Source organism: Macrobrachium rosenbergii, chromosome 10 (genome assembly GCF_040412425.1).
Source record: "Macrobrachium rosenbergii isolate ZJJX-2024 chromosome 10, ASM4041242v1, whole genome shotgun sequence".
Classification (NCBI taxonomy): Eukaryota; Metazoa; Arthropoda; class Malacostraca; order Decapoda; family Palaemonidae; genus Macrobrachium; species Macrobrachium rosenbergii.
Window position 1 is genome coordinate 23,863,014 of NC_089750.1, and position 26,146 is coordinate 23,889,159.

General features: G+C 36.5%; 1 protein-coding gene across 5 annotated transcripts in view; it reads left to right on the top strand.

Moving 5' to 3' along the window:
* LOC136842560 (protein Shroom-like) overlaps positions 1 to 26,146 on the top strand; it is a 981,749-nt gene that overhangs the window by 951,982 nt on the left and 3,621 nt on the right. For all 5 annotated transcript variants that reach the window (XM_067110017.1, XM_067110016.1, XM_067110019.1 and 2 more), the window contains 5 exons: positions 5,210 to 5,571; positions 9,521 to 10,801; positions 20,232 to 20,406; positions 21,763 to 21,916; positions 22,091 to 22,360. In XM_067110017.1, coding sequence (XP_066966118.1) covers positions 5,210 to 5,571; positions 9,521 to 10,801; positions 20,232 to 20,406; positions 21,763 to 21,916; positions 22,091 to 22,360 — 2,242 coding nt within the window. The remainder of the gene's footprint in view (positions 1 to 5,209; positions 5,572 to 9,520; positions 10,802 to 20,231; positions 20,407 to 21,762; positions 21,917 to 22,090; positions 22,361 to 26,146) is intronic.

A 26,146-nucleotide genomic window follows, 5' to 3' on the forward strand; every position in this document is an offset into this window, starting at 1 on the left:
GCATGCTATAGCTACATTAAGTTAGTAGGTTTGATTTAAATATTCTTCGAAATTATAACAGACTCCTTATACAAATGCTGTTTAGGCTTCCCATTACTTGCTGTCGGGAATGCATGTTGGCCGTCAACGTGTGGCTTTGCTCTAATAAAATGTTTATTTTGGGGCTAAAAGACCAGACATTTGAATAAAAATAAATATATGATATTGCTCTAAATGCCTCTGTGGTCATTGAAATAAATTTCTCTGGCTCCATTGCAAAGTATAGGGTGAAGGAACATGCCTTGAAATCTAAGTGGAATCCTTTAAACAACATTGTTTTAGTAAACGTCAGGTTATCGTTGGATTATTTGTTAAGTGTATCATGATCGGAAATATATTTCTTTTAAGCAATGTAAAAATTAATTTTAGTCGCTTTACAGTATGTGATATCCATGCACATAATCGTTAACATCCATTATTATATTCGTCGTTTGATTCCACAGTTGGGGCCATACATCATCCATTGGTAGTCGTGAATGTTGCCTTTCCACGTTGTAAAACAGCGCGAGCGAGAGCTCTTTGAATTTTTGTGTTAGCAGCTGGTTCGAGAGAGAGAGAGGGAGGGAGGGAGGAAGGTCACCCTTGGCAGAAGAGAACGTCTTAGGTGTGTCTACAAATGTCAGAGGTCCGATTCCCACGCCTTCCTTTTGTTTTGAGGTCCTCTTCGGGTTCTTCTCTGCATGCTATGATGAGGCTGATGACCAAGAGTTCCTCTCGTCCTGCGAAAGATGTGGTGTGACCAGTTTTTTCTTTCTTCTTTTTCTGAGCATTGAGTAACATTTCTAATTTCGTATGCAGCGCAGGCCTCAGCGTGACCTTTTCCGCCTGTTCGTAAACTGCAACGGGTGTGTTGCCTCGATTGCCTCAACAAGGAATGGCGAACACCTCTGTTGAAGTACTGACGGAGTCGTGTACGGCACTCGCCTATCCGATCACACCACAAGACTAGTTTCTAGAGCATATGAAATTCTGTCTTTCTGGAACGTATTTGAGTTGGCCAACAACGAACTAATGGATCTTGTTTGACCTCATTTCAGAGATACAGTGCCAAATGCAACTTCACTGTTGCTTAGTTCAGGTGTTATAAAGTATGACTGGGGTGTGAACGGTAGGTTTGGTTTACCCCTTAGAACATTACGTAGTTTGAGTATTTTTACTTTGTTTCACTATGATCTGCAATACTAAGGGTTTTATTTGCTGTGACTAATATCTCATTGGTGCATAGATATATGTTTAATGATAAGATTACAAAACAACGTGAATTATGGTTTCATGTCGCAATATATACAGTCACAAGTTTGATTACTTTGGCGAGGCCATGTCTTATCGGGCTTAGGGCCTGCTGGAGCCATCAACATACCTTTGGGCTGCTGTTACCTCACTCCATGCCAGACCATGTCTGACCCTGCCTTCATTCCCCCCACCCCCTCCCCCCCATTACACTGCACGTTCAGCTGCGACAAGGTACAGCAACTTGCCATCCGTTCCCACAAAGGAGCTTCGCTGGGTGGCTTACTCCGGTAGTGTTTTTTTTTCTTGGGCGTTATTTTTTATTATTATTATTATTATTATTAATGAAATAAACTCACACAAAACTTCAAACGAACATGATCTTGCCTGGAATGTAGGTGAAACTGTAGCCTACGTGTTTTAATTGATTGCTTATTAACTATATAAATAAATAAAAGCTGGTCCCTCAAGCAAGGGACCTTAAACAGAGAACTGTCAGAATTTCAAAATGCAGGGCTATATAAAACAGCCCAAGGTTAGATAACAGCGGTATACGACCACCAATGGGCATCGAGCTACTCGAGTATGAGTTCTGCGATGACCCAGCTACCACAAAACTGAACAGAAGCTCCGATAATTTAAGCAGGATGATAATGAAAAAGAGATGTTTAACGCTCCCCAGCTACCTACTGTTTGTCACTTGTAACTATAGTATCGAAATTAAAGATTATGTCCCTTAGTTTTTTTAAGTATGAGTCATTTTTGCGGTCACTGCGGCCTTAAATTTGTAGGAAACGAATTGACAATGATACGTATTTTTAAACAATTTTCTGTTTTTGTAGCAGGTGGGTAGGTCGAAAGAAGGTTACTAGTGGGTAAATGTTGGAGAAGGGAGCGAAGAGTAGCTTCGGATTGAACTGGAAAGAGGCTCCCTCTCAGGAGAAAGGTCAAGACGTCATGTTTTCATATTTTGTTTATGACAGCACTTAACAGTTCTTGTTACTGCCCTGAAATTTTGATTTGGCTTTGCATTTCTAAATTCCTCCAAAGTAATGTGTTTGTACATTTAGCTATGCGAGACAGATTAGCAAGTACAACAAAGAATAAGTTTTAACTTCCCCCCTGACTTCTTTGTGTTTGTTTACATTCTGAAGGGGATATGGCTACTGTTAGGGAGACAATTTGATGCATCTCCCGTCCAATAGAATAGGACTATTTGGTACATCTCCCGTCCCACAGAATACAGTTCCATTTCCCGAGAACGGATGTTTGCCACTTTAAAGGTTATTTTATGCAACGGCACATTTTATTTGTAGTCAACACATTTAAGTCGAATCCATGAAATATTCTAGCTTGTAGACAGACGTTTGTGCATTGTCATAAATTGTTTTTTAGAGATTATTTTTAAATATCCAAAAGTTTAAGAGTATTCGTGGCCCATTTACCGCATGTGTTCAAGCCCTGACCCACCCAAGTGAAAGTGGACTGCTGGGTGGTTCTGTTGACGGGCAAAGATAAAAAAATAAAAATAATAATATTTACGTGGCAAGTTAGGATGCCCTAACCTCATTTGATTTATGGTGTATATATTTTAGCAGTTTCGTTCTGGGAATAATTATATTTATACCCCAAGGAACATGAAATTGGGCATTCAAATTAGAGTTAATTTCGTTCGCTTAGCGTTGTGTTGATTTAGTGTCTACTAAATTGTTTTTTTTGTGTTTATTTCATTAATTATCATTAGTATGGTCAGCGAAGCCATTTATGTAGAAACTGTCTCTTGAACGATTTCTTTTCGAGATAACTCTCTCCTTAAATACGAGTTGCCGTGCTGTCAGTCATCTCTGTTGCATGTGAAACTGCATTTTTTATAGATGTTGTTCATGAGTAGTTTTAGCTCGATGATGCCTTTTGAATATTTGCTGTTTTATCATATCCCTTTTAAGCTGTTCATAACATAAGAATGAGCAATTGTTGCCGGCTGTATATTGCTGTCTTAGAAAGTCAAACGCTATATCGCCAAATTAGTTAGATTTTTTCTTATTACGGCGCACCTTTACTGAGAGAGAGAGAGAGAGAGAGAGAGAGAGAGAGAGAGAGAGAGAGAGAGAGAGAGAGAACTCCGTATTGGCATTTTATACAATTACGGGTGGTTACGGTCATAAGTTATAATGAAGATAGATATCGTATCAATTAAGCCTGTGAAAGATTCGGTATGTGATTTGATAGAAGCAGGTGGCAGGTGGATGATGATAAAGAATATATTGTGCTTTTTTTATACCCAGTCTGCATAGTAAGGCGAATTTGCCTTGCGTGTCTGTATGAATCGAGATATAATGAGATCCATTGTCTACAAAGATTGGTTTTCTTTTTTTGTATATTTCCTTGTGTATTAGAAGTCTCTCTTCAGGTTTCTAGGTACCTTGATGATATTTCTTACTTCTGAGAACATTTTAAATTGAGTGATTGCTGCATTAAAGATAAATGCATGGTTTTTGGTATCTGGTGATTGGCTGTTATTTTTAAAAGCATTTCTCTCTCAGAAAGTAATTAGCGTTCCGTGCTGGTTTTGTATAACATAAATTTATTACTGATAAATCATTTCACTAAAAAAATTTTAAAATTTTTTCAGTAAAAATTTGTGATACTCCATAAAGTTGCCTTTGATATATGCCCACTGTGATGTAATAATAAATCTTACGTATGCGACTTTTAGTACTCGTTTATTCCTTCAAAAAAAATTTATTTCTATGGTTGAGTGGTTGCCTTAGTTACTTAATGATTGGGATAGTATTGGTTGGTTGCTCCTTAACCCAATACTGATTTCTAAGGGGGCAGGGTAAACGAACAGAGGAGACCGCCGAGAGGTATTCACACACATCTAAGGAAAATGCAGTTTTTAAAAAAAAAATTTTAAAGGCCGAATTACCTTTTAGTTCCCGATCTCTGTTCAATTCCTAGTTACCTAATCAAAGTATATACAAAGGTCTGAACATGCCTCCTTTATTTTTACCCATTTTCTTTTGGCCCTCATCATTAACGATAATATTGGAAATTTAGTGCCGATTCTTTCTGTTGCTAAATTTAAAGGACAACTAGACTGTTGTACTTATTTAATGAGTCTTCATTTGACCAAAGTTATACAAGACGCAAGATATTAGCAGAAAAACTGACCGGATGTGGCCTTCAAATATGTCTTACATGAAATTAAAATAATTGAATGTATGTGTTAGTATCACAGAACCGCTGGAGGCACAATGGGAAGGCGTGATGTCTATGACTGGGTTTTCAAATGGCAGGTTTTTATAATTCTGAAAAGTTCTTAATACCTCATAATTGTTGGAATTCTTTTTCACGGGGAATTTCATTTTATAATATTAGAAACGCTAAATCATGCTGTATAAAGGTGCCTTGTTGTAAAGTCTTGTAAAGAATTGGTTATATTAATTTCACGTTAAGTAAGAGGTAAACAACACACTTGTAACGTTAGAACATGACATTTCAACACGGTCCAGTGACCTTGGTGTAGTGTGCAATAAAGTGAAAACTGGCATAAAAACGTACCAGAACATGTTCTTAATTAAATGATGACCTCCGGGCCCTAGGGTTATTTTTGTTGTTGGAGGGTTGGACGTAATTAGTGGGATTGTTTTATTGTTGCGTTGCGGGAAAACTTGCGTCCTTCCCATATTTACGATTTTCGTCCTCAGTTTCCTCAGAAATCAAGGAATATCCGCATGACTACCAACAGGAAATGATAAATTTGTATTTTAATTTCACACTTGATTACTTCTGGTGCAAGCATTTATGATTACTTGAAATTAGGAAGGAAAACTTGTTCCTCCAGGATCATATAAAAATATAGTCCTTGCATTCTTATTGTAGCTTCAAAAATCAATTTATACGTGTCACTGATTTCTGTTTTTCTCTCTTCCAATAGGACCTACCACAAGGACTCGTACATGGCCCATCGGCGAGACTGGAAGACAGGTTTCGAAGGACGGTATCGGAGGACAATCTCTCCTTCAGCAGCAAATCGCAATCTTCTCTACAACAGAGATGACAATACGAACAACAATCAGAGCAATGCTTCGAATAATAACAATAATATCAACAACTCTTCCTCTTCCGCCACATCTACGAGTCCTCTACCGCTGCCACCACAAGAACAGCAAGAAAGGAGGAATTCTTCAACGCCACCTGGAGGGGGAACTGTCCATAGGAATCACTCCTCATCCAACTTAGTGCAAACCAATAACTCTAAGAATGCCAATGACTACGACAGCAGTGTTAATAATAACGGTAAGAACAGTAAATAAACGCGATCATTTTAAATCCTATATATATATATATATATATATATATATATATATATATATATATATATATATATATATATATATATATATATATATATATATATATATATACATACAATATTTAAAGTTCGTCACTTTTCAATAGCTGGTTTGGCGCAATCACGTCAGTTTAAGTGGAGTAAGTTGTACGAGAGGAAATGGGTGAGATACGATATTAAAATTAAAATTAATAGCCCCCTTTCATGCTGTCACTGCCTTTGTGAAGCAAGTTTATTTGGAAATATTAATGAATTAGTCCAGTTTGAAAATAGTTAGGTGCGGTGTTAACCTATTTGTAGACGATTTTTTTAAAGTTCCTTTTCAAATTATATGTTTTGTATTCTATTGTATATTGACATATAATAATATAAAAAAACCTAACTGAAAATTATCTATCGTCTTGTTTTTTAAGTTTTTCATCATAGTATTTTACATCATGTTAGAGGATGAACTGTAAAAGCATGTTAAAGTTATTTTATTTTATTTATTTTGAATTTGATCGTGTTTGTGTGATATCACCGATTCTCGTTAACGCAGAATTCAGTTTGTTACTGGAAGTTGTCGTTGATTTTATGACAGTAATAACGCTTTATTTAAATGTTCATGTTAGGATACTATACTAAGAAACGTGAATATCCTACGTCTTTCATGTACAGAACTGTTTAATGTGCTCGCATATTTTGTCACGAATATAATCGTATATTTCTCATCGGGAACGCATTTTGGAGTTTTATAGACATGTTAACATATTCTAAGGGAAATTCGTCAGACGTGCAGTACAGATTGTGACATAATTTGTTATGAACATGATTACTCGGTTTGCTGTCAATAGTGGAAGGTTGTAGCAATCTGTACAATACTGATTATTTTCAGAGCCGTTACGAGAAAGAAAATCGCTGCCTATGAAGACAGACTACGTTTGTCCCGTCATATGGTGTCCGTGGTCGAGTAGAAAATGTCGTTTGTTCATGTCCCTAAGTTTCAGCTTGTTCATTGGAGCTAATTTTTCTCGTCTGCTTTATGTATTTATGGTCTTGGTCACTTCTGGTTTTATTTCATGTAAATTTATACTCCCATCATTTTGTCACTTTTTATTTTTACAAAGTAATTAATTCATTAGGAATTCCTAAAGGTGGTTGTGATTATCGTTATCTATCTTGTGCAAATTAATGTTAAATGTGATTTTTTTTTTTTTTTTTTTTTTTTTTGCGCCAGCGAATAAAGCCATTTTCATCGTATACTTTATGGCATGGTCCATGCTGTTTTTATTGTGTCCCATTGTTATACAAGTGACAACTGCCGTCTGTTAGATAATAATTGTATTCCCATCCGTTTTTCTCCTTGTCTTATAAAGTTACGTCTGGCGCACGTATGGATGTCATTGGCACTAGTCCTGTCGTCAGCTACAGAGACGTAATGCAATTGCTAGTCTCCATTTTCACCTTCATAATTCATACATTAGCATAAGGGATGGTTCATCCCTTTATACTAGAGGGTGGCTGAATTGATATCGCTAGTTAATATTATTTCAGGCGCGGATAAGGTACGCAATTGAAACTGCTTTGTGCCAGTTCTCGTTTAAGGAATCAAATATCTCGTGAGTGGAATGCTGTTGGCGTATTAACCAGAAACTGTGAAATCTCGTACGTTCAGTTGACGAGTATTTTTCTCCTTAGATTATATGAGCTTTTAGGGGTATTAAAAGAGCTGATGAATAGTTTTGTGCTAAATACCAAGTTCCTCAGTGCCTCACTGTCAAATGATTTATTTGTCTAGATGCTTACGAATCATGAAGTGGATATCGAGAATTTCATGAATGTCAGTGTATACTAACCTTGTTTTGCTTGGATTTGTTATCTGTTATATTGATTTCAGATTCTTTATAGGAAAAAAAGTACATGTATTTAATTTAATTTAGCTTGTTAAGGGGAACTGAAAACAGACATTAAAGAAAGTGAGGTCGTGGATGATTTGCCATTATTTAAAATACTCGGAAGTTGTTAAAAAGAAAAGGTTAACACAACATTTGGTTTGACGAGGACGTTTTCTACATAAAATTGAGAATTTCCCCGTGGCAACTAGGTTGACTGCCTGCAGGTGTTAGCTGCAAAATACTTAAATAATAGCCTTGCATAGATGGTTTCATAATTGAGTGTTGACTTCGTAGAATTAAAGCCATCCTACTTTTCTTTCGTGAACCAAAAATTTTGAAAAATCGAAAAATTATTGCTTTTATTTCGTTTTTCATACATGACTACTAAGCTCTTAGACCCCGGCATGCAGGCCCACTGCCAACATCCCTTGCCCGCATGATGATGTTGAAGCTAGGTACCACCAGCACAAACAGCAACATTAAGATGTGGTCTGACGATGATAAAAACAAAAGATTAATTACGCTATACTGTAAGAGCAGTGAGGAAAGGAACAAAAAGTGGTTTCTCCTTACATCCGCCAAGGCTGGCTATCCACCTCCCGTTTGCTTTGTTTGGAGCTGTTGTTAAACAAGCCATAAAGCGTGGTTCCCATCTCTCCTTGAGCTAATGCAGGGGATAACGCGAGTATATCACACACGAATGGATAAATCTTTCTAAATCACTAAGTTATGAGATACAATAATGGTAATTTGCAATTGGTTGTGGTCGCAGAATATCATTAATTCAACGAACTTTGACTTTATCTGTAGCAAGAAACTTAAAGGAAACTTGAAATTGTAGACTAATTTAAGACAAGAGAGTCTTGCTTACACTTTGTAATAAATTATTTCTATCCCGTCATCAATTTTTTGTGTCATTTTTGTGTTATAATGTAGAGTAGTAGTGTGCTAATTTGGTGTGCACTTATAAGTATGGTAATTGGTCACAAATATTTTTGTTTGAAGAATTGAAAAATGAGGAAGGGTTGGTCATCACTGTGGTGAAAACTCATTGTCACTCAGTGGTGCTTTTTTTTTCTTTCACCGCGAAGGACTATGGTCTCGAGTCTGATGCCTTAAGAGAAAATATGCGCGTTTTCGGGTTATTCTGAAGTAGCAGTGAGGTGTTTTTTCTTTTAACGTTTGCAAGTTTCGGTATTTCTTTATTTTTTAGCTTAATGATTAAATGATATAATCCATATAATTTCGTCTTTAGAACATCAAGACCTAAATCATTCCGTGTTCATACCTACGGATGAACTTGATTTTTTATTTCTGAACGTTTTTTTTTCAGTTTTAATCAGAAACAAGGGTGATATAGTTGAACTATTATTTCAGATAGTTATATCTTATTATTCATAACTTACTTGACACACACACACACACTCACTTTTCCAAATTTAGAAGTGAGACTTTGCTGTATCGTTATGCATCAAGTATTATTTAATTTGAACTCTTAATTATGTCATGATGAGGACGAGTTTTTAATGACTGGCCTGTTTTTAAATAATACTTGGTCAGTCGGCAAGAACAGTTTTTAATGTTGCTTCAATTGAGAACATACAGTTGCCCCTTTAACTGTAATTTTGTTGGTAAACCCTTATTACCAGGTAGAGATCTCAGCGGAATAAGTATGATGCATGCTTTGGTTTACCAGTTCCAGGGGAGAGTGGAATTTAAATAAAATTAAAGTTTTAGGTTTGATTTTAGTAAAGTTGCCACCCAGCGTGTCTGTATATAAATAATAGTCGTAATTCTCAATGTGAGAAACTATATTTTTATGTATTTTTTTTACGATGACATAGCAACTGGTATGGTGATCCTAGTTTATATTAATAAATTACACCTTTATTTCTAACCTGACGTATTTAAAGTGAATTAAGTTTTCCTTGGCATGTTTTAATAATGGTATTAATTACCAGTTTTTCCTTTTTGTAGTTTCAGTGCTATTTTATAATATTGTTTTTGGTTTCCTTTCAAGGTTGGACTTGTCATGGCCATACAACCTCAACGACAGTCAACTTCACAGCGGAAGAGCTACGGGCGTTTAAAGCCCGCAGGGCGCACGCTCATATCCAGGATGCTGGTTCCCTCCCGTTGGAGAAAGATGGTGGTGGGCGGCCCCTCCATACATCACAGTCTTCACCGGCTTTATCATCTGCTTTACGTTCGGCAGCCAGTGATGGTTCTACTACGTCTTTAGCAAGTGGTGGTGGTGGTTCGTCGCTTTCCTCTGGTCACAGTGGTTCGGCGTCTCCCACGAAACTTAGTCCAGCTTCTTCGTTGAGGGCATCTGTCGATTCCCTTCATCGACCTTCCTCTTCCACATCCACTATCACCTCACATTCCCCTCGACCCATCACCAGAGCCACCAGTTTAGCAGATCCCCTACATCCTCCAGATGATTTGTCTGTGGCGCGGTCAAACAGTATGTCACAAGAGGCCATCCATTTTACCAGCACTGCCAGTATCAATGAGTCTCTTTCTCGCATTTCGGCCATTAATGACTCCTTGAGTCGGTCAACCAGTATGGCAGATTCGCTCTGTCGCTCCACGAGTGTCACAGAGGCGCCTTCTGTCGCGCCAGCGGGCCCGCAAATCCACGCCCATAACGCTAGTGAGACCGCTTCCCCCTCCTCCTCTTCCCCTCCACACCAGTCTAGTCCATCGTCAGCTCCTGCTGCCTCCACGGTGCCTACTGCGCCTGCTTCACCAACATCGCCTGTGCCCCACGACGGGCCCATCACAGCTCATCCCGCAACAGTCACAGAGGAAGTGTCCCCTGCCCCTCCCCCTCCGCTCACCATCTCTAATAAATCCTTAACGACAAAATCACCGCCTTCACCCAAATCTCCCCTCGCCAGCAAGTCCCTCACCCCTGTTTCTCCCCTCTCGCCTAAGTCCCCTTTCTCTTCCAAATCTCCAGTGTCGTCATCCACGTCGCCAGTGTTGTCCCCAACTTCCTCCAAAATGTGTGCATTCCCTAGTGTAAGTAATTGTAATAATAGTAGTGTTAGTAATAATTCGTCACCTACATCTCTAGCGGTCACGTCGAGCCTAGACACCACCACTACGGCAACCACCACACTTTCTTACCCAATCACCTCGCCCTCCATGTCCCCGGCGACTTTACCCGTGGATCACAGTATCATCGTCTTGAGTTATGGCAGAACGAGATACCAAGAGGAGATAGATTGTGACCAGCTCTCCAAGGACTACGGGCCGCAGCTCACCGTCGATTCCAAACTCCTCGCCTTACTGGGTAAGTAGGCAGTCAAAGCTGAGTTCACTAAATCTTCATTCGTTGGCATAATGTCCTCTTCTGTTTTGTGTAATTTTAATTTGTAATTCTGCAGAATGATGTATTCCTTACCACATGTAGACACATGTTTTAGGGTGGTAGGGGTGTGGAATATTTGAACCATCATAATTTGCTTGGTACTTGGTTGACAAAGGTTTTTTTTTTTTGTTATTTCTTATTACTTAAGAATTAAACCGTCATCATCATTCAAGTCTCTGCCATTGGATTCATATAGATTTCTGTTAAAAAAAATATGTAGACCAGGAAATTATTATTATATTTTTTCCAGTGACGGAAAAAATCAAACCATGAACTGAGGCATTTGTATGCTGCTCGACAAAAGCGTTTACCTCAAGTTTGAACTAATCTAATTGCAGTTCTACAGTACATGACTAAGAAACAAATTCATAACTAATTTGATTTTCCTTTAGATAATTTGAGATGCGTAATAATGTTATAATTTTACATTAGTTTCTACTGTGATTTGTAATTAGATGATAGAGATATGCAGTTATTATAGCTATTTTACTCACGACTAATAGGCTACCTGGGAAATTAGTAAAAAAAAAAAAAAAACAGATGGGGTTTTGCATAGGGAATATCTCCGTTGCGTTAACTGAAAGACTAATCTTTGATTATTTTGGGGTATGTTACAGGGGAGTGAACCCCCCCCCCCCCGCCCAGGTCAGGGCACGGCGCCCTAAGGAAGGAAGGTTAGGCCTGGTTAGGTTAGGACATGGTATTCAAGGAAAGGTTAGGATCTCTCATTCCGACCACGGTCTCCTTTGTTTTGTAGATTTTTTTTCACTAAGCATTACAGCCAGTTATGCTGTTATAAAAAGTAATGTAGTATGTTATTTATTTCACCGTTATGTTTAAAGACCCATAATGTAACTATACTACAATAACACGGTATACCTTGAAGTATGGACGATGGACCATTTTCTGTAGTGGCTCAAAGTGCAACAGAAAACGGCAACTTTGTACGATCGGTTAGTCAAACTGAAAATGGGAACTTCTTTCGGGCAATATTCTCAAAAATTACCCTTGGTGGAAATGGTGAACTATTATAAACGGTGGAGAGTGGAAGTTAACTGTAGATAATGTTTATTTTATTTGAAGTTGAGGGATTAAATTTTGTAGGAAATTCATACATTAGTTATTTTTTCTAGGTTAGTTAATGGCAGTCGTAAATTTTTCTGGCATAAACTTTTAATTATTTTAGAACAGAATTTCGCGAATGAAACATACTTTGTGAACCTCTTCCAACAATCCTAGTTCATGTACTGTACATCAAATCCGGGTTCTTAACCAATCACGGATTCATAAACGTGTTAAGAGCACAGGATGCATGATCAAACAAGGATGCACGTGCAGTTTGGCTTAAACCTGTATTGAGATGGAGAATTGGTTATTTCTATATATTAATACACGTTATTTCTGTTGATGTTTTGAACTCACACGGAAATGAACTTGAGAAATAGAGTGGTTTCCCCGTACTGTTTTACTGTAAGATGCTAATGGGTTATTTAAAATAACAATGTGTATATATGTGTGTGTGTGTATTATCAAGTCCATGTCAGAAGGTGAGTGAAAACTGGGACTTTGAACAAGTACTTTCGTAGTTTATTCTACATTTTCAAGTAATAAACTACGAAAGTTTTGTTCAAAGTCCCGGTTTTCACTCACCTTCTGACGTGGACTATAACATTCTCAAGCACGCGTCCCTCGTGCATTGATATTGATATTTATATATATATATATATATATATATATATATATATATATATTGAAGACTAACGGCAGATCAAACAATGGTCAGAGTGAATAAAATTGAAGTTGCATACTATCTAGATTATATATTAGGTCCAGTACGATCTATATTCCTGTACTTGGTAAGACTGACGCGACATTTTGTCGATTTGGGATTAAGTTTTAAGATTAGTTTTCAGAGTTAGAAATGATAACATGAGGACAATTACGGAAGTTCCATATGTAGACGAGACAATGATGAGAGAGAGATGGAGATGACTTGGACATGTCCCTCACATAACCCTTGGGAAAATAGTAGGTGATAGATAGCGTCAGTTCCTGCATCAAGAGAGTTGTTGAGATCCAGCCATACTTGGGAGGTTTTGTAGTGACAGTTATCCAAAGAATGTGACGAAATTGAGAGAAATATTTTAGATATTAGTTATTGTGGCTGTTACGAATAAATAAATATCGGAGAAAAGCTACCAGTGTGTGTGTGTATACAGTATATATATACACACACACACACACACACACACACACACACATATATATATATATATATATATATATATATATATATATATATATATATATATAGTTTTTGTTTTGCGGAAGTGTTTTAAATCAAGTGATAGCAGCATTCTAAAGTATCGGTGAGGCGGTTTTTGCGATATATTTATTTTTCTTTCCAAATTCATACTAAACTTATCTGGCTCGTACTTTTCACCTGACGTTTTAAATTCCGTTACTTCCTGGATATGCCTCAGATAATTAAGGAGTGGGGTTCGTTAATGACCAAGCCTAAATAAGCTTCGTTGGTTTTCTTGGACGGGAAGAGTGCTGGCCTCCAACTTCAAAGACTTGTCCATGATAATGCAGAGGTTGGATGCTTTACCAGGTTAACTTGTTTTCGCCTTCTTGCCATGATAGACAGTTTGATTCTTGCCATGATAGACAGTTTGATTCTTGCCATGATAGACAGTTTGATTAATGCCGTTAAGAGTAAAGGTATCATATATAGTATTTATTTGATGTTTTAAAAGTCATTTAAGGTTTTTCTGTGCCAACATAACAGATTTCCCGGATTACGATACGTGGGTCTCTCTCTCCTCTATTTCCTTGATAAAGTAGTATTTTTAGAATGATCTTGGTTCATTGTAAAGCCTGTTAAGTTTCATGAAGTGTTAAATCTATTTAGAGGCAAGTTATTCAGTTATTCCAGGAACGCTCTGGTATGCAGCGGTAAGGTATCACTGTTTCCTTAGAGCCATAATGGATCTATAACTAGATTTAAAGGTGGTAGGAATGTTGGAAATTTTTTTTAATGTATTGCTGTTTTGTTGATTTTCAGTTAGTTGCAGTAAGACCAACGTTACCTATATTTTTTTTAATATAACAAATATATTTAAAACAGAAAGGCCCATGAATATATTTCTCTTGTCATTTATGAGAGACTGCTTGGAATCTTTCCTTGAATTTATACAAATTCCGAAGTGTTTATCGAAGTGTAAAATTTTCTATTCATTGCCGTATGCTTTAAAAATATTTTATTGTGATGAATCCTTCCAAGCGAGTCCACCAGTAGGTGTTTCGGTAGAGACCAGTCCTATTTCTTGCAGTTCCAATTGTTGGTGCTGGAATGTTGTTTATCTGTCATCACTGGGAAGCCAAGCTCCAGGTCAGAAGCAGTGGCTGAGAAGGAAGTATCGAGAAGGGTAGTGATGTTAAAAAGGCAGAAGAAGCATATTCATTTATTTTCTGTTTAATTGTGGATTTTTTTCCGTTTTCATAATACACTAGACTTCTGTACATCCAATGTTCAAGTTTATCTTACAGCAAGGCCTGTAGTTATGCTGTATTTTGGCCATTCGTTTTGGCACCACGACAGGCGTACTCTCACTTTTATCAAGCTAGTTTATTGTATATGAGAAAACTAAATACTTACTGTAGGTTTGTAAATAAGTTATATGGAAGGAGAGATGGACAAGTGTTGGGTGAAGGGGTGCTCGTTAGTTTATCGATGTTTCTACATTCATTCTGATCCCACAATTTTATCCTAATAATTTTAAGGTAAGACCATGTGGTGATTAGGTGACCGTGGAGTTTAATGTTGTTGGTTCGTGGGTTTGTGTTGAATAGCTCTAAGCACTGAGAAGGTTGGCGAACCCACAAGGGTGGGATGGGAGGTGATGGGCGGGAGTTGGGGGATATTGCCAGTGGGTCCGGGTGGGCAGGTTTCACTTGATAGCCTGCCGCTGTGGTGTGTAGACAGTCAAGCGCTCTCTAGTATTCGCCATCCCCAAAGCTTGGATGTTTGATGCTTGTCTACCGAAGTGGGGGTTTCACTGCTCTTAGTGTGACAACCCTCAGCCAGCATCGGTGGATATGGCCACCTGGGTGAATAGTGTCTGTGCGTGAATGCATACGTAAGGTATGATCAGAATATTGTGGAAATTTGTGTTATTTATCAACGAATGTTTAAAGAAGCTGTAGAAAATGGTAGTGGTAGGGAACCATGCTTCGAAGATCATAGATGAAACTTGTCTAGTTTTTTACATGGTCCAAATTAAATTATAGTCTTGTGTATCTTATTAAACATTCTAATTATAACCAAACGACAAATGCCAATGATGGGAACGTGCAAGTGTGGTAATATTTTAAAGGTGACTCATTCTCAGAGTAAAACCACAAGAATGAAAACTCCATGTGCAAGAAACACAAAGCCTAGCTCTCACAAGCTAATTTTAATACGGATAAAGTTACGCTTGGGATGTAGGCTTCGGATTGTACTTCAAGTTGGAAACCATCTTGTGCTCCTTTTTTATCAAGTCTTTAAGTGCTAAAAGTTTTTTTAAGACTTTTTTGCCATTCAGTAGGTGTAATCAGAGTATTTTCTTGAGTTTACCTCTTGAACCCCGAACTTGTTCCTGAAACAGTTTGTTTCTTGAAAGGTGCCCATGTAAAGGATGCTGTACAGGTTCCGATTATTACCTGTTCTGAAGATCCTATTAAAGCATGCTCTTTTCGACTCATGCTTTCACCTTCGAAGATTCTCTTTCTCTCTCTCTCTCTCATGGAAAACGTGTCTTTTTTTTTCATAACAGTGGGAATTAGCATGTTGTGTGAAAGTGAAGCTATTGGAACTTAATTGAAAGGGGGGGGGTTCACAACTGATAAATTATTGTTGCAATTTGATTTAATAGGGCTCCCCGAACGGATTCACGTAAAACTTTATGGCAGTGTAAAATTTGCGTCTCCATATTTAAGATTATTCTTTAATCTGTTTCTTTATCCAGTTTTATACATGAATGTTAAGTATTTCACTTTTCGTTACGTAATATGCGCAATTTTTTACCGAAGCTTATTTCAGCTTATACAACGGCACAAACGATACTGTACCGGGTTGGAGAAACCAAGGTCCCCATGATTGATATGCGTTAAGGTTAAATACCTTTAGATTTATTTTTTCAGCGAACTGTTTAGCAATTTGTATTAATTACTGGTTATGTAATGTATATATGGAAGAATATTGCAAATCCACGGTTCCGTTATTGATGGGCTTTGTGTCAGTTAAGTGAAAAAGTATGGCTGCAGAGCTTCAGATAATTATTGAACAACGTCCAAGTTTGTAGTTTAAGCAGAGAATAGGATTGTTGATGTTAAGTAACATGTTAGTGAAATGTTTACTAGGTTACTTTGATAGCTCAAGAAGAGTTCTGGTCTGTTTACCATCAGAAACTTTTATTTCCTTTGGTCAGGTTAGAATGAGCAGGGATAAGTTAGACACGGATGAAAGCTCGGGAAACGTGCGAAGAGTGTACTTCCTTATGTGGTAGGCGTAATATCCTTCCGGCGGTTTGACGTAATGTTCATTGTTTTACCTGAAAGCCTTACGCATTGTGTAAATTGACGTAAATAAAAGGTGACCTCTGTTTGGATTATTGTATCCGCGTCGCATTTTTATCGCGACCTTATCAAGGGAAAAATACGCACCGAACAAAGTTAAGGTTAATGGAATAGCTAGGGAACCAACATAATTTGACTAAAATTTTGAAGGATTTGAAGGGAGCTGCAGCTGTCATGGGATTTCATAAATATCTCTTTAACGCAGTTTTAATTATTTGGTTTAAATACTTCAACAATTCTAATAGATGTCAAAGATCTCTTTTCTAGGTTCGCATGCTAAGTTTATCCATTCTAAATCTTAGGTTCTTCAACTCATGAAACATCGGGAGCAGATAACTTGCAAATTAGCTCCTATGTTGATAAATGAATTGTATGTATAGACGTAATGGAGTCCTTTTGTCTGTCATTGAATGAGAGCTAAATTTTGTTGATGTGATAAAGCCGCTTAAGAATGTATATTAATAAGCGAAGATAACGAATTCAAGAAAATGCAGGAACACGAATCTCGGCAGTCGAGTCAAAAATGTTATCTGCGATGCTTTCCGAGATATAAACCTTGTTCGGTTAAAAGTCGCCATTGTTAATGAAGTATATAAAAATCACTGCTAAATGAAGGAAAGTCAGGTTTTAAGGAATTAGTGTCTTATACAAGAAAGTTGTTCATTTCTTAACAGGAAATCTTGCAGGAGAGGGAGAAAGACGGAGGTATCATTATTTCAGATTTTGAAGGCCGAATACATCTCCATTAGTAGTGGAGTGTAATCTGAATTAATAGTTATTACGTTAGAGAATCTCCTTGGGATGAGAATATTAACGGGTTGGTTTTTTGCCATCCGCCGTTGCTTGATCTTGTCGAAGATTTCTCGACACTGAGAGGCGGGGAAAGCTAGTCAATAGGAGTAGAGAGAAAAAAGTAGTTTTTCTTATGATGAAAAAAAGGGGTTCATTATCTATTTTAGTATATCATTATATTTGCAGAATCTTTGAAATGTGCGAAAATAACCCTCACTTTATGAAGTTTTTCAAGTTTGATAAAGAAAAAACTTATATTATTGTAAGATAAACTTCCCATGTTTCTTACACACACACACACACAAATAACAACGCATGTAATCCATGGCCCTCCTCCCGAAGCTTTAATGTGATCCCATCCCCCGAATGGGATATTGAATGTTGTGAATTGCGTTGCTGTGTCATTGTAGTGAACCCTGATACCATCCGTGATTTGGACTAAATTCATACATACCAAGGTTACAGTCGTAGGTTTTTGCAGATGTTATTTATTACGTTTTTGCAGGCAAACCAAATTTCAGATCAAATTAGGGAAATTCAGTAGCAGAAAACGCTGTTACAAGCTTGTTTTTATGGCTTCTTTAGTGACGTCATCTTTGTCCAAATGTGTTGGTATTATATATACTGGAACTCAGGTCTCTCTTATTGGATCAAGGAAAAAATCTTCCTCGCAGACCGTATGCACAGAGCTTCCAGAATCCAATTTTAGTTATTGAGCTTGGATTAAAATGATTGTTGGATTAATAATAGACAAAGGCCGTTCTTTGTTCGGTAGTAACAGATATGTCGGGTTTGTTTATTTTAAGATAGTTTTCGTCCTAGCAAAACCATCCCGTATGTAGTTTTATCCTTGTTATAAATTGTAAATTCCGTATTATACTGTCCCGGCTTTGACTTATGATGTTATATCTTAACAAGCACCCGTGTATAGGACACAAATGATAATTCACTTCCAATGTAGTTCACGTAAGATTGAACAAAGTAGCAGAAAACTATCGGATTGAATGTATTAAGGATTGCAACCCTTTTAGATACACGTACGATAGGATTTGAAATAATTAAACCAGAAATACCTTCAAGTAGATTACCGTACCAATTTACAAATGCTACACATGTAGTTTTCAACAAGACTTACCTATCCACTAAATACATAACAAGCTACTTTCACTTAGGTCATAGAAACCCTTTCTTATACCCCTCCCTAAGCGCCCCCCCCCCCTCTCTCTCTAGTGAAAGCTTTGTAACGCGTACTTTTCTTTTAAACAATATCTTCAGTGGTAGTATCGAGAAAACTTTAGGAACTGTTGTTTTCACCTTGTTATTGGTATAGTTAAATGGGTTTACATTATCAAAATGTTAGTATTTCAGAGTAAAAGCAATACTAAATAATTCGTTGTGAGTCTGTACAAACCTAGCGAGTTGACTTGGGCTGGGGGACCGGGAGGCACTAGTGAGGTTTCTTTGCCATGACACTTGCCTGCCTGCCTTATTGCACTTGTGTGGCGGAAAATGAACCAGAGGTTTTACTCACCCCCAAATGAATTAAGATCGGGGAAATTGTCTAAAATTCACGCAGCGATGACATTTCCTCTTCATATTTAGTAATACCATGAAACACGCCGATTACATGCGTCCTTTGGAGTTACAAATGCTAGAATCCTTATTTTCATATATCTTTAATAAGAAAATAAACCATTGAATATACTGTGTGTGTATATATATATATATATATATATATATATATATATATATATATATATATTATATATATATATATATATATATATATATATATATATATTATATATATATATATATATATATATATATATATATATATATATATATATATATTATATATATATATATATATATATATATATATATATATATATATATATATATATATATATATATTATATATATATATATATATATATATATATATATATATTATATATATATATTATATATATATATATATATATTATATATATATATTATATATATATATATATATATTATATATATATATATATTATATATATATATATATATATATATATATATATTATATATATATATATATATATATATATATATATATATATATATATATATATATATATATATATGTATGTATGTGTGTGTGTGTGTGTGTGTGTGTGTGTGTGTGTGTGTGTGTTTATGTAATGTATGGAACCGAGAAAAGGGGTGAACATGTATTATAGATTGGTTTGAATTGAACATAGAATTTAGGCCAAAGGCCAAGCATTGGGACGAATGAGGTCATTCAAAGCTGAAACGGAAATTGACAGGAAAAGTTTAAAAGCTGTAACAAGAAGAAAACATCGCAGTTGCACTATGAATCACTTGTTAGGAGAGGGTGGAAAGTAAGATGGAAGAAAGAGAATATGAAAGGAGAAACAGTAAAAGGAACGAAAGAGGTTGCGGCTTGGGCCGAAGGCACGCTGCAGAGCCTTAAGTAATGCCTACAGTGGACCGTATGAGGTGCACTGACGGCACTACCTCCCTACGGGGATTGTAGATTGGTAGTCAGGTGTTATTGTTATGTATTTGTTTAAATGTAGTCAACTAGAAGAAAGCTTGAGATAATCAGTTGCCTTACGGTAAGATGCTTAAAACTCAACCTTGAAGTATTTTTACTGAAGTTCAATCGAAGTATTTTTATTGAAGTTCAGTCTTGAAATATTTTTGTTGAATTCTTTTTCTCACCGTTGGCCTTGACTGCTGATGAGCGTATACGTTGATTCACATTACAATTTTTCGCTTCCGTTCGTAATGATCATGGTCAATTGGTTAGAATGACTGGTGGTTGCTTGTTGCCCGAGGCAAGCCGTTCATTGATCACGTACATTTATGGAGATTATCTTCCTAGCCAGGCAATTTTTATTCATTTCTTTTCCTTTCTTTTCAGCGCCTGGCCCAGAATACAAAACTGCTGCTCATTATATGCAGGGAGTGTTTAGCTTAGAGCTTAGGAAAGATTTCATCTCGAGTACCCACGCCCAACACCCTGATCTCTCCCACATCCACCAGAACTCTGCCATGCCTCCCAACACCAGTACAGCAACCAACGGTGTCGCCAATACGTAAGTGTACATAGCCCGAAGCTTGTGGTTTTCCATTTCTTACGTTTTATTTCTTCTTGTCTTATTTTTATATTGTGTACTTTATAGTAACGACAATATTGCTTCAGGACGTACCATTCTCGTTCATTCTGTATGATTTTAAAATATTTTTTCTATATATACTACATTGCATTAAAAATTAAAAAACTTTTTCACAATGATTTGTATAGTTTCAATTTTGTAGATTGTTTATTTAACTGATGTTAAAAATCAGCGAACTAAGTAAGGAAGGACGTTGTAGGCTCGTGAACACGAGTATTTCCCCGTAGAGTAGAATTTTTAACATTTATACCAATCACTCCCGCATTACGTTGAGGGTTTGTTTAAATTATTTTTTGTTATGCCCGTAAAACGAGTCGGTAAATAGGAGGAAAGACAAGAACACTTGTTGCTGGAGAAACATTTGTCCCGTTAAAAGCTAGCTACACTTGTGCTCGGGGTGGCCAGTGTTACCAACTGTAGTTGTTTTTGGTATTTTTTGGTGTTTTTACGTAAATGAAAATGCCATTCTTATAATTCTTTTTATTGTAACATCATTGCAGAATTAGTATTTAGTCTCACGTTGATACCGTTTACTCGGAGTGAAAGGTTTTCGCCACAAGGTCAGTTAATGCAGATTGAGGAGTGACTCAGTTGTCCCCGTATTGTGGAACAGTTTGGTTGAACATCCTCGTCTTTCTCCCAGTTCACCATTTTACTGTTTATAATAACTTTTAAAACCTTTATTTGATTGTGAAAACTGTAGAAAGGTTTTTATATGAATGCATTCTTTATATTTCTGGTATGCGTACAAATTGCTCGTATTAGTTTTGAAGCAAAACCGTTCTTAATTTTGTAAATTTTCAGTGCCACGTTGTCGAGTGCTACAAATGTTAAACAGTGGTTTTATGAAACTATAAATATGTCGTAGTAGAACTTGGAGAACACCACAGCATTTATGAATAAAAAATTTCTGTACAATGAGTGCATTTTTTGGATAGCTGGAAAAATGGTGCTAGTAAATTTACACGACGCGACCTTTAGAGGTGAATTCGAGTGTGCAATGGTGTACTTACGTGACGATTTGATACTAGGATCATCAATTGGGTTACAGAATCGGGCAAAGAGTGATGGGGATCTTTTGTCATCGTGCGGCAAATCTGCTGCTACATTTCGCTACCCCAGAAGATCATATGTGATGATAGATATTTCGTAAGTGTCATTTGATTTTAAAAATGGAGGTTTGGGGGGAGGGGATAATTAGGCTAAGTGAGCCATAGTTTTTAGGTGCACATTTAACCCATATAACATGTTCAATTTTGCTTCTCCTCCCTCCAGAAGCAATGAAAAGGCACCTTTGCCGTCTGATTCGGCGTACTTCACGACATCTGAAAGTAAAGCTAAACTTCTTACCCGATTGAGGGGCAACGGCAGTAGCCTCCAGGATGGTGTCACGACTGTCACGGATCAGCAGCAACTCCACAAGAAAAAGGTTAGAACATTGATTCACAAATGATAACTATAATTTGTCTGACTTCATATTTTTTTGAAATAGGATTTAAAGTTATGGTTCAAATTATTGGTCCATTTTTTAAAATTAATGTAAAAAATAGTTGAATTTTGTTAAATAAATACAAAAATAAGCGAACAAACTATGTTATTACAGGAAGAACTTGTGGCAAGTATTGGTAGGAAATTAGAAATTCTGCGTGCCGAACGTGAGGCCATAAAAGAAGAGATGCGTTTAAATCAAGAGTTGGGAAGTGAAGTTACCTCTTTGGTTGAAGAAAGAGCTCGACTAGCAGAGTCAGAGAAATATAAACTTCATGTAGAGGAAATCGACAAGATTACTTCTCTTTTGCTTGGCTTATCGGGAAGATTAGCTCGGGCAGAAAATGCTCTAATGCTCTCAAAGGAAGCAGATCCTGAGGAACGAGTAAGTTGTTAATTCCATCTCAGTTCTTAAACAGGAATGTTTGCAGTAGTGTAGTAGTGAAATAACATGTAAAGCAAGAAACATGTGCCAGCAAAATCGTGGTGTATATATTTCGTATGCATTTTGAGATTATTTACGCATCATGTCACAATATAGGACATTGTTGTTAAATATATTGAGCCTAATTTTCCGGCATGCGGTTAAACTGGCGCCTTCTTAGACCTGCCAGATCAAAAATACTTTTATTGCAGTCCAATATGTTCATTCATATTTTTTTTTTTCTATGCGCCTGTCATGTTTTCTTGATGAGTCAGTCTTGTTATTTTCTCCTTTTGTTGCACCCTTTAACATAATTGTATTTATGTTCTCTAATCTCAATTGCTATTTTCTAGTTTTTTAATGGTGGTTTTTGCGCACTGTGATAATTGCATCTTAATTTTGATGTATAAAGCTCGCATAGTGGCTTTCAGTCTGTAGTATGATACCGTGTGATCACCACCTTTCTCTTATGTATCTTGTTAATGAATAACCTTATATCTAAATAAGTAGGCAATTTTCGAATGATGCTGGGTGTCAGAGGAAAGATGTCAAGTACGTTGGTAACTGATCTTGATCATTACTTGTATGTTTATGCTCTTTTTGTTTTGGGAAATAATCTTCATTTTTTGCTCATTAATTTTATTATGTAAGAGCTTTATTATACAAAATGTACAAGAGAACAACTTTCCCGGACGTTAAATATTGAGAAAACGTTTATTAAGAGAGAGAAAAATAAAGAAACAACAAACACACCCCCTTCCCACACACACACACTTCTAACCCTGGTCAAAACCCAAACACTATATAGACTTTCATAGTGACTACTACAAAACCAAATCACTGGAATACCAAAGTGATAAATTTACTGGTAGTATAAATGAAGATACAGTACTCCGTGTATATTGTATTTCACATGAATTCCAGAGTCCCGAGACTATGAAGCTTGATTAAATAGGATGAAATCTTATTGTTATTGCTAAGTATATTAAGCTTTGAGTTATATCTGATCATAGGTACATTGAAGCTTTTCTTACCTGCTCAGACATTGCTGCTGCAAATCAAGCTTGTCATTACTTTAAGAAAAAAAAAAAAAAAAAACAAGCTTAGAGTGCAAGGTGGTTAATTTTGATTTCCATAGTTCTGAATGGGAACATGATATTATCCCATACTAATGCATGTACCGGATGCAGTTACCACAAGAAATGCTCCAACTTTAATGTGGCACATTGCTTCATACAAAGGACTGTCTAATTTTGTAAGAGCCTCTGAATCTTTAAATGAAGATTAGCAACATCCTGCCTCAACATTAAATGCTGTGGTAAGAACATTTAAGTCAGGACAGGCAATCAAGCACAGTAGCTTTGCTGACTAACTTCAGACCTTCTAAAGATTGAAATATTGAATTGGTTACCACAATTACCTCTCAAAGATACTTCAACCTCACAAAAGGGGGTTAGTTTTCAGCAAATAAATTTACGACTAAAAGGAGTCTTCAGTTTGAAATTAGGGGAGAGCAACATCATCTTAATGACCTTTTCTGAAACTTTGCATGGCTACTTAGCTATAGTACTGGGCATCTGCCCATCAGAGTTATGAAATGCAAAAGTAGGCCTAGCCAGTACTTCAAATGTTTATGAATATGGCCACGGTGAATTACAGTGTCAGAGCAAAGAGAAATGTTTGTTCAAAACAACATGATCTTGTAGGTCACTGTCCTGGTCATTGCAAACATAGGTTATATAAGCATAAATGGTGCTTAAAGGAGGCTGATAAGGCTATGAAAACAACATGATCTTGTTGGTCATTGCAAACGTAGGTTATATAAGCATAAATAGTACTTAAAGAAGGCTGATAAGGCTATGAAAACCCTGAATCAACATAAGCCTCTGTCATCAAAAACTTAAAAATTTTTTAGTTGCTTTAGATTTAGCTCCACAAATTACTCTAGATATAAGGGAGGAAGATCTCTTATCACGACCTTCCACCTCTCCAGGAATGTTAAAAAAAAAAAATACCCACCCAAAGAAGCTGGTTCTTCTGCTGCATCTGGATCAGTCAATAAGGTTTACTCTCCTTATGTAACTGAATCCTTCTCTAACATATCAGACTCATTGCTAGAAATGACTGAGACAGGGAAAGAGGATGAAGGTCATATTCTAATGGAATTTAGTTCAGATGAGTTATTCCTTGCCTATCTTGGGAGGTACAAGAAGCTATGAAGTCCAGTTCAGCAACTCAGAATTATTTTGATCTTTACAGAGGAAACCATAAAGCTAGGAAGGCATTGCATTTCACAGTAGGAAGAACGTAAGACCTACATAACCTGAAGATACCAAAACCCTTGACTTCAAGTACATTAGCTATGCGTCCCTTGATTTCAAGTACCTTAGCTATGCTTGTTGAAAGGTTATTGTTACAACAATTGCCATTTCTCATGATGACTAATATCTTTTAATTACCCAAACCTCCTGTAATCAGAGACCCCCTAACTTACTCCTGCTGCTCAAGCAAACACCAAAGAATCTTTTATCTCCTAAGGTAGAGAAATTAAAGCAAAATTTTTATCCCTAGTATGTATGCTGTGCTTCCAGAGCTACTGTTTCTGGCAAAAATTCAGAATGTTTTAAACTTAGACATATGACAAGGTTACAAGAGCAAGAGCAGAACTTTTGGTTATGCTTCATGATCATAATCCAGGAATTGTTTGCTTATAGGAGACCATGGTGCATATTTATCCTGTTTAATCCTGGATTGAATTTTCATGTTTCACTCTTCTCATATGGGTGAGTATTTATGGCAATGCTGCAATAATTATTTACAAAAGAGTGCAGCATTCTAACCTGCATACTTTTTTGCAAGCTGTGGCTATTTATGTGATTTCAGACAAACAGTTGACCATATTGCTCTTTGTACCTTCCTCCCAGGTGCGTCTCCTGTGAAAATGATACTCAGAACTTCATAATAATCCAGCCTCCCTCACTATTCTTACTACTTGGCAATTTAATGCTCATAATCCTCTGTGGAGTGGTGAGGTATTAACGGTTATCTAGTAGTTGTATAATAATGGGTCAGTGACCATAATAGTACCTGTGGTAATCACCTGCATGCTATATACTTGAGCTTGTGCTCTTTCAGCATGTACTTTGCTTTTGTATGGTCAGTTGTTGAATATTTAAATGGAGGTAATCACTTTCCAGTTCTGAGGAGGCAGATTAGAACAAATTCAATCAAGATGTTATCCTGGACAGGGTATTTGAATCTTTAAAATCACATATTGAAGCCTGTGATTTTTTTTTATACTGAAGCAGACTTGAAAAGTGCTCATGATGCTAAACCAGAAACTAAGGGAAACGTCAGACCTGCATATATATAATTTATATACATATTTGTGTGTGTTATACATAATGTTAATATACAGTATATATATATATATATATATATATATATATATATATATATATATATATATATGTAATATTTACCACGGAAGTAATATATTTTAAAGGAATTTTAGGTGATAATAAGTCCATATATACCAAATTTAGAATCAGGACTACAGTGTGTATACCTCTCTTGTGCCTGAAATATACCTCTTTGGCCGAAGTGTGTCACTGTAGTCGATTCCTGATTCCCTGTCCGACTGAATTGAGTGTTCATTAATGGACTTATTATCACCTAAAAATAACATATATGAAAATATATTACTTGAGGTGACATTGATATTGACGTTTGTAGCTTTATTGTATA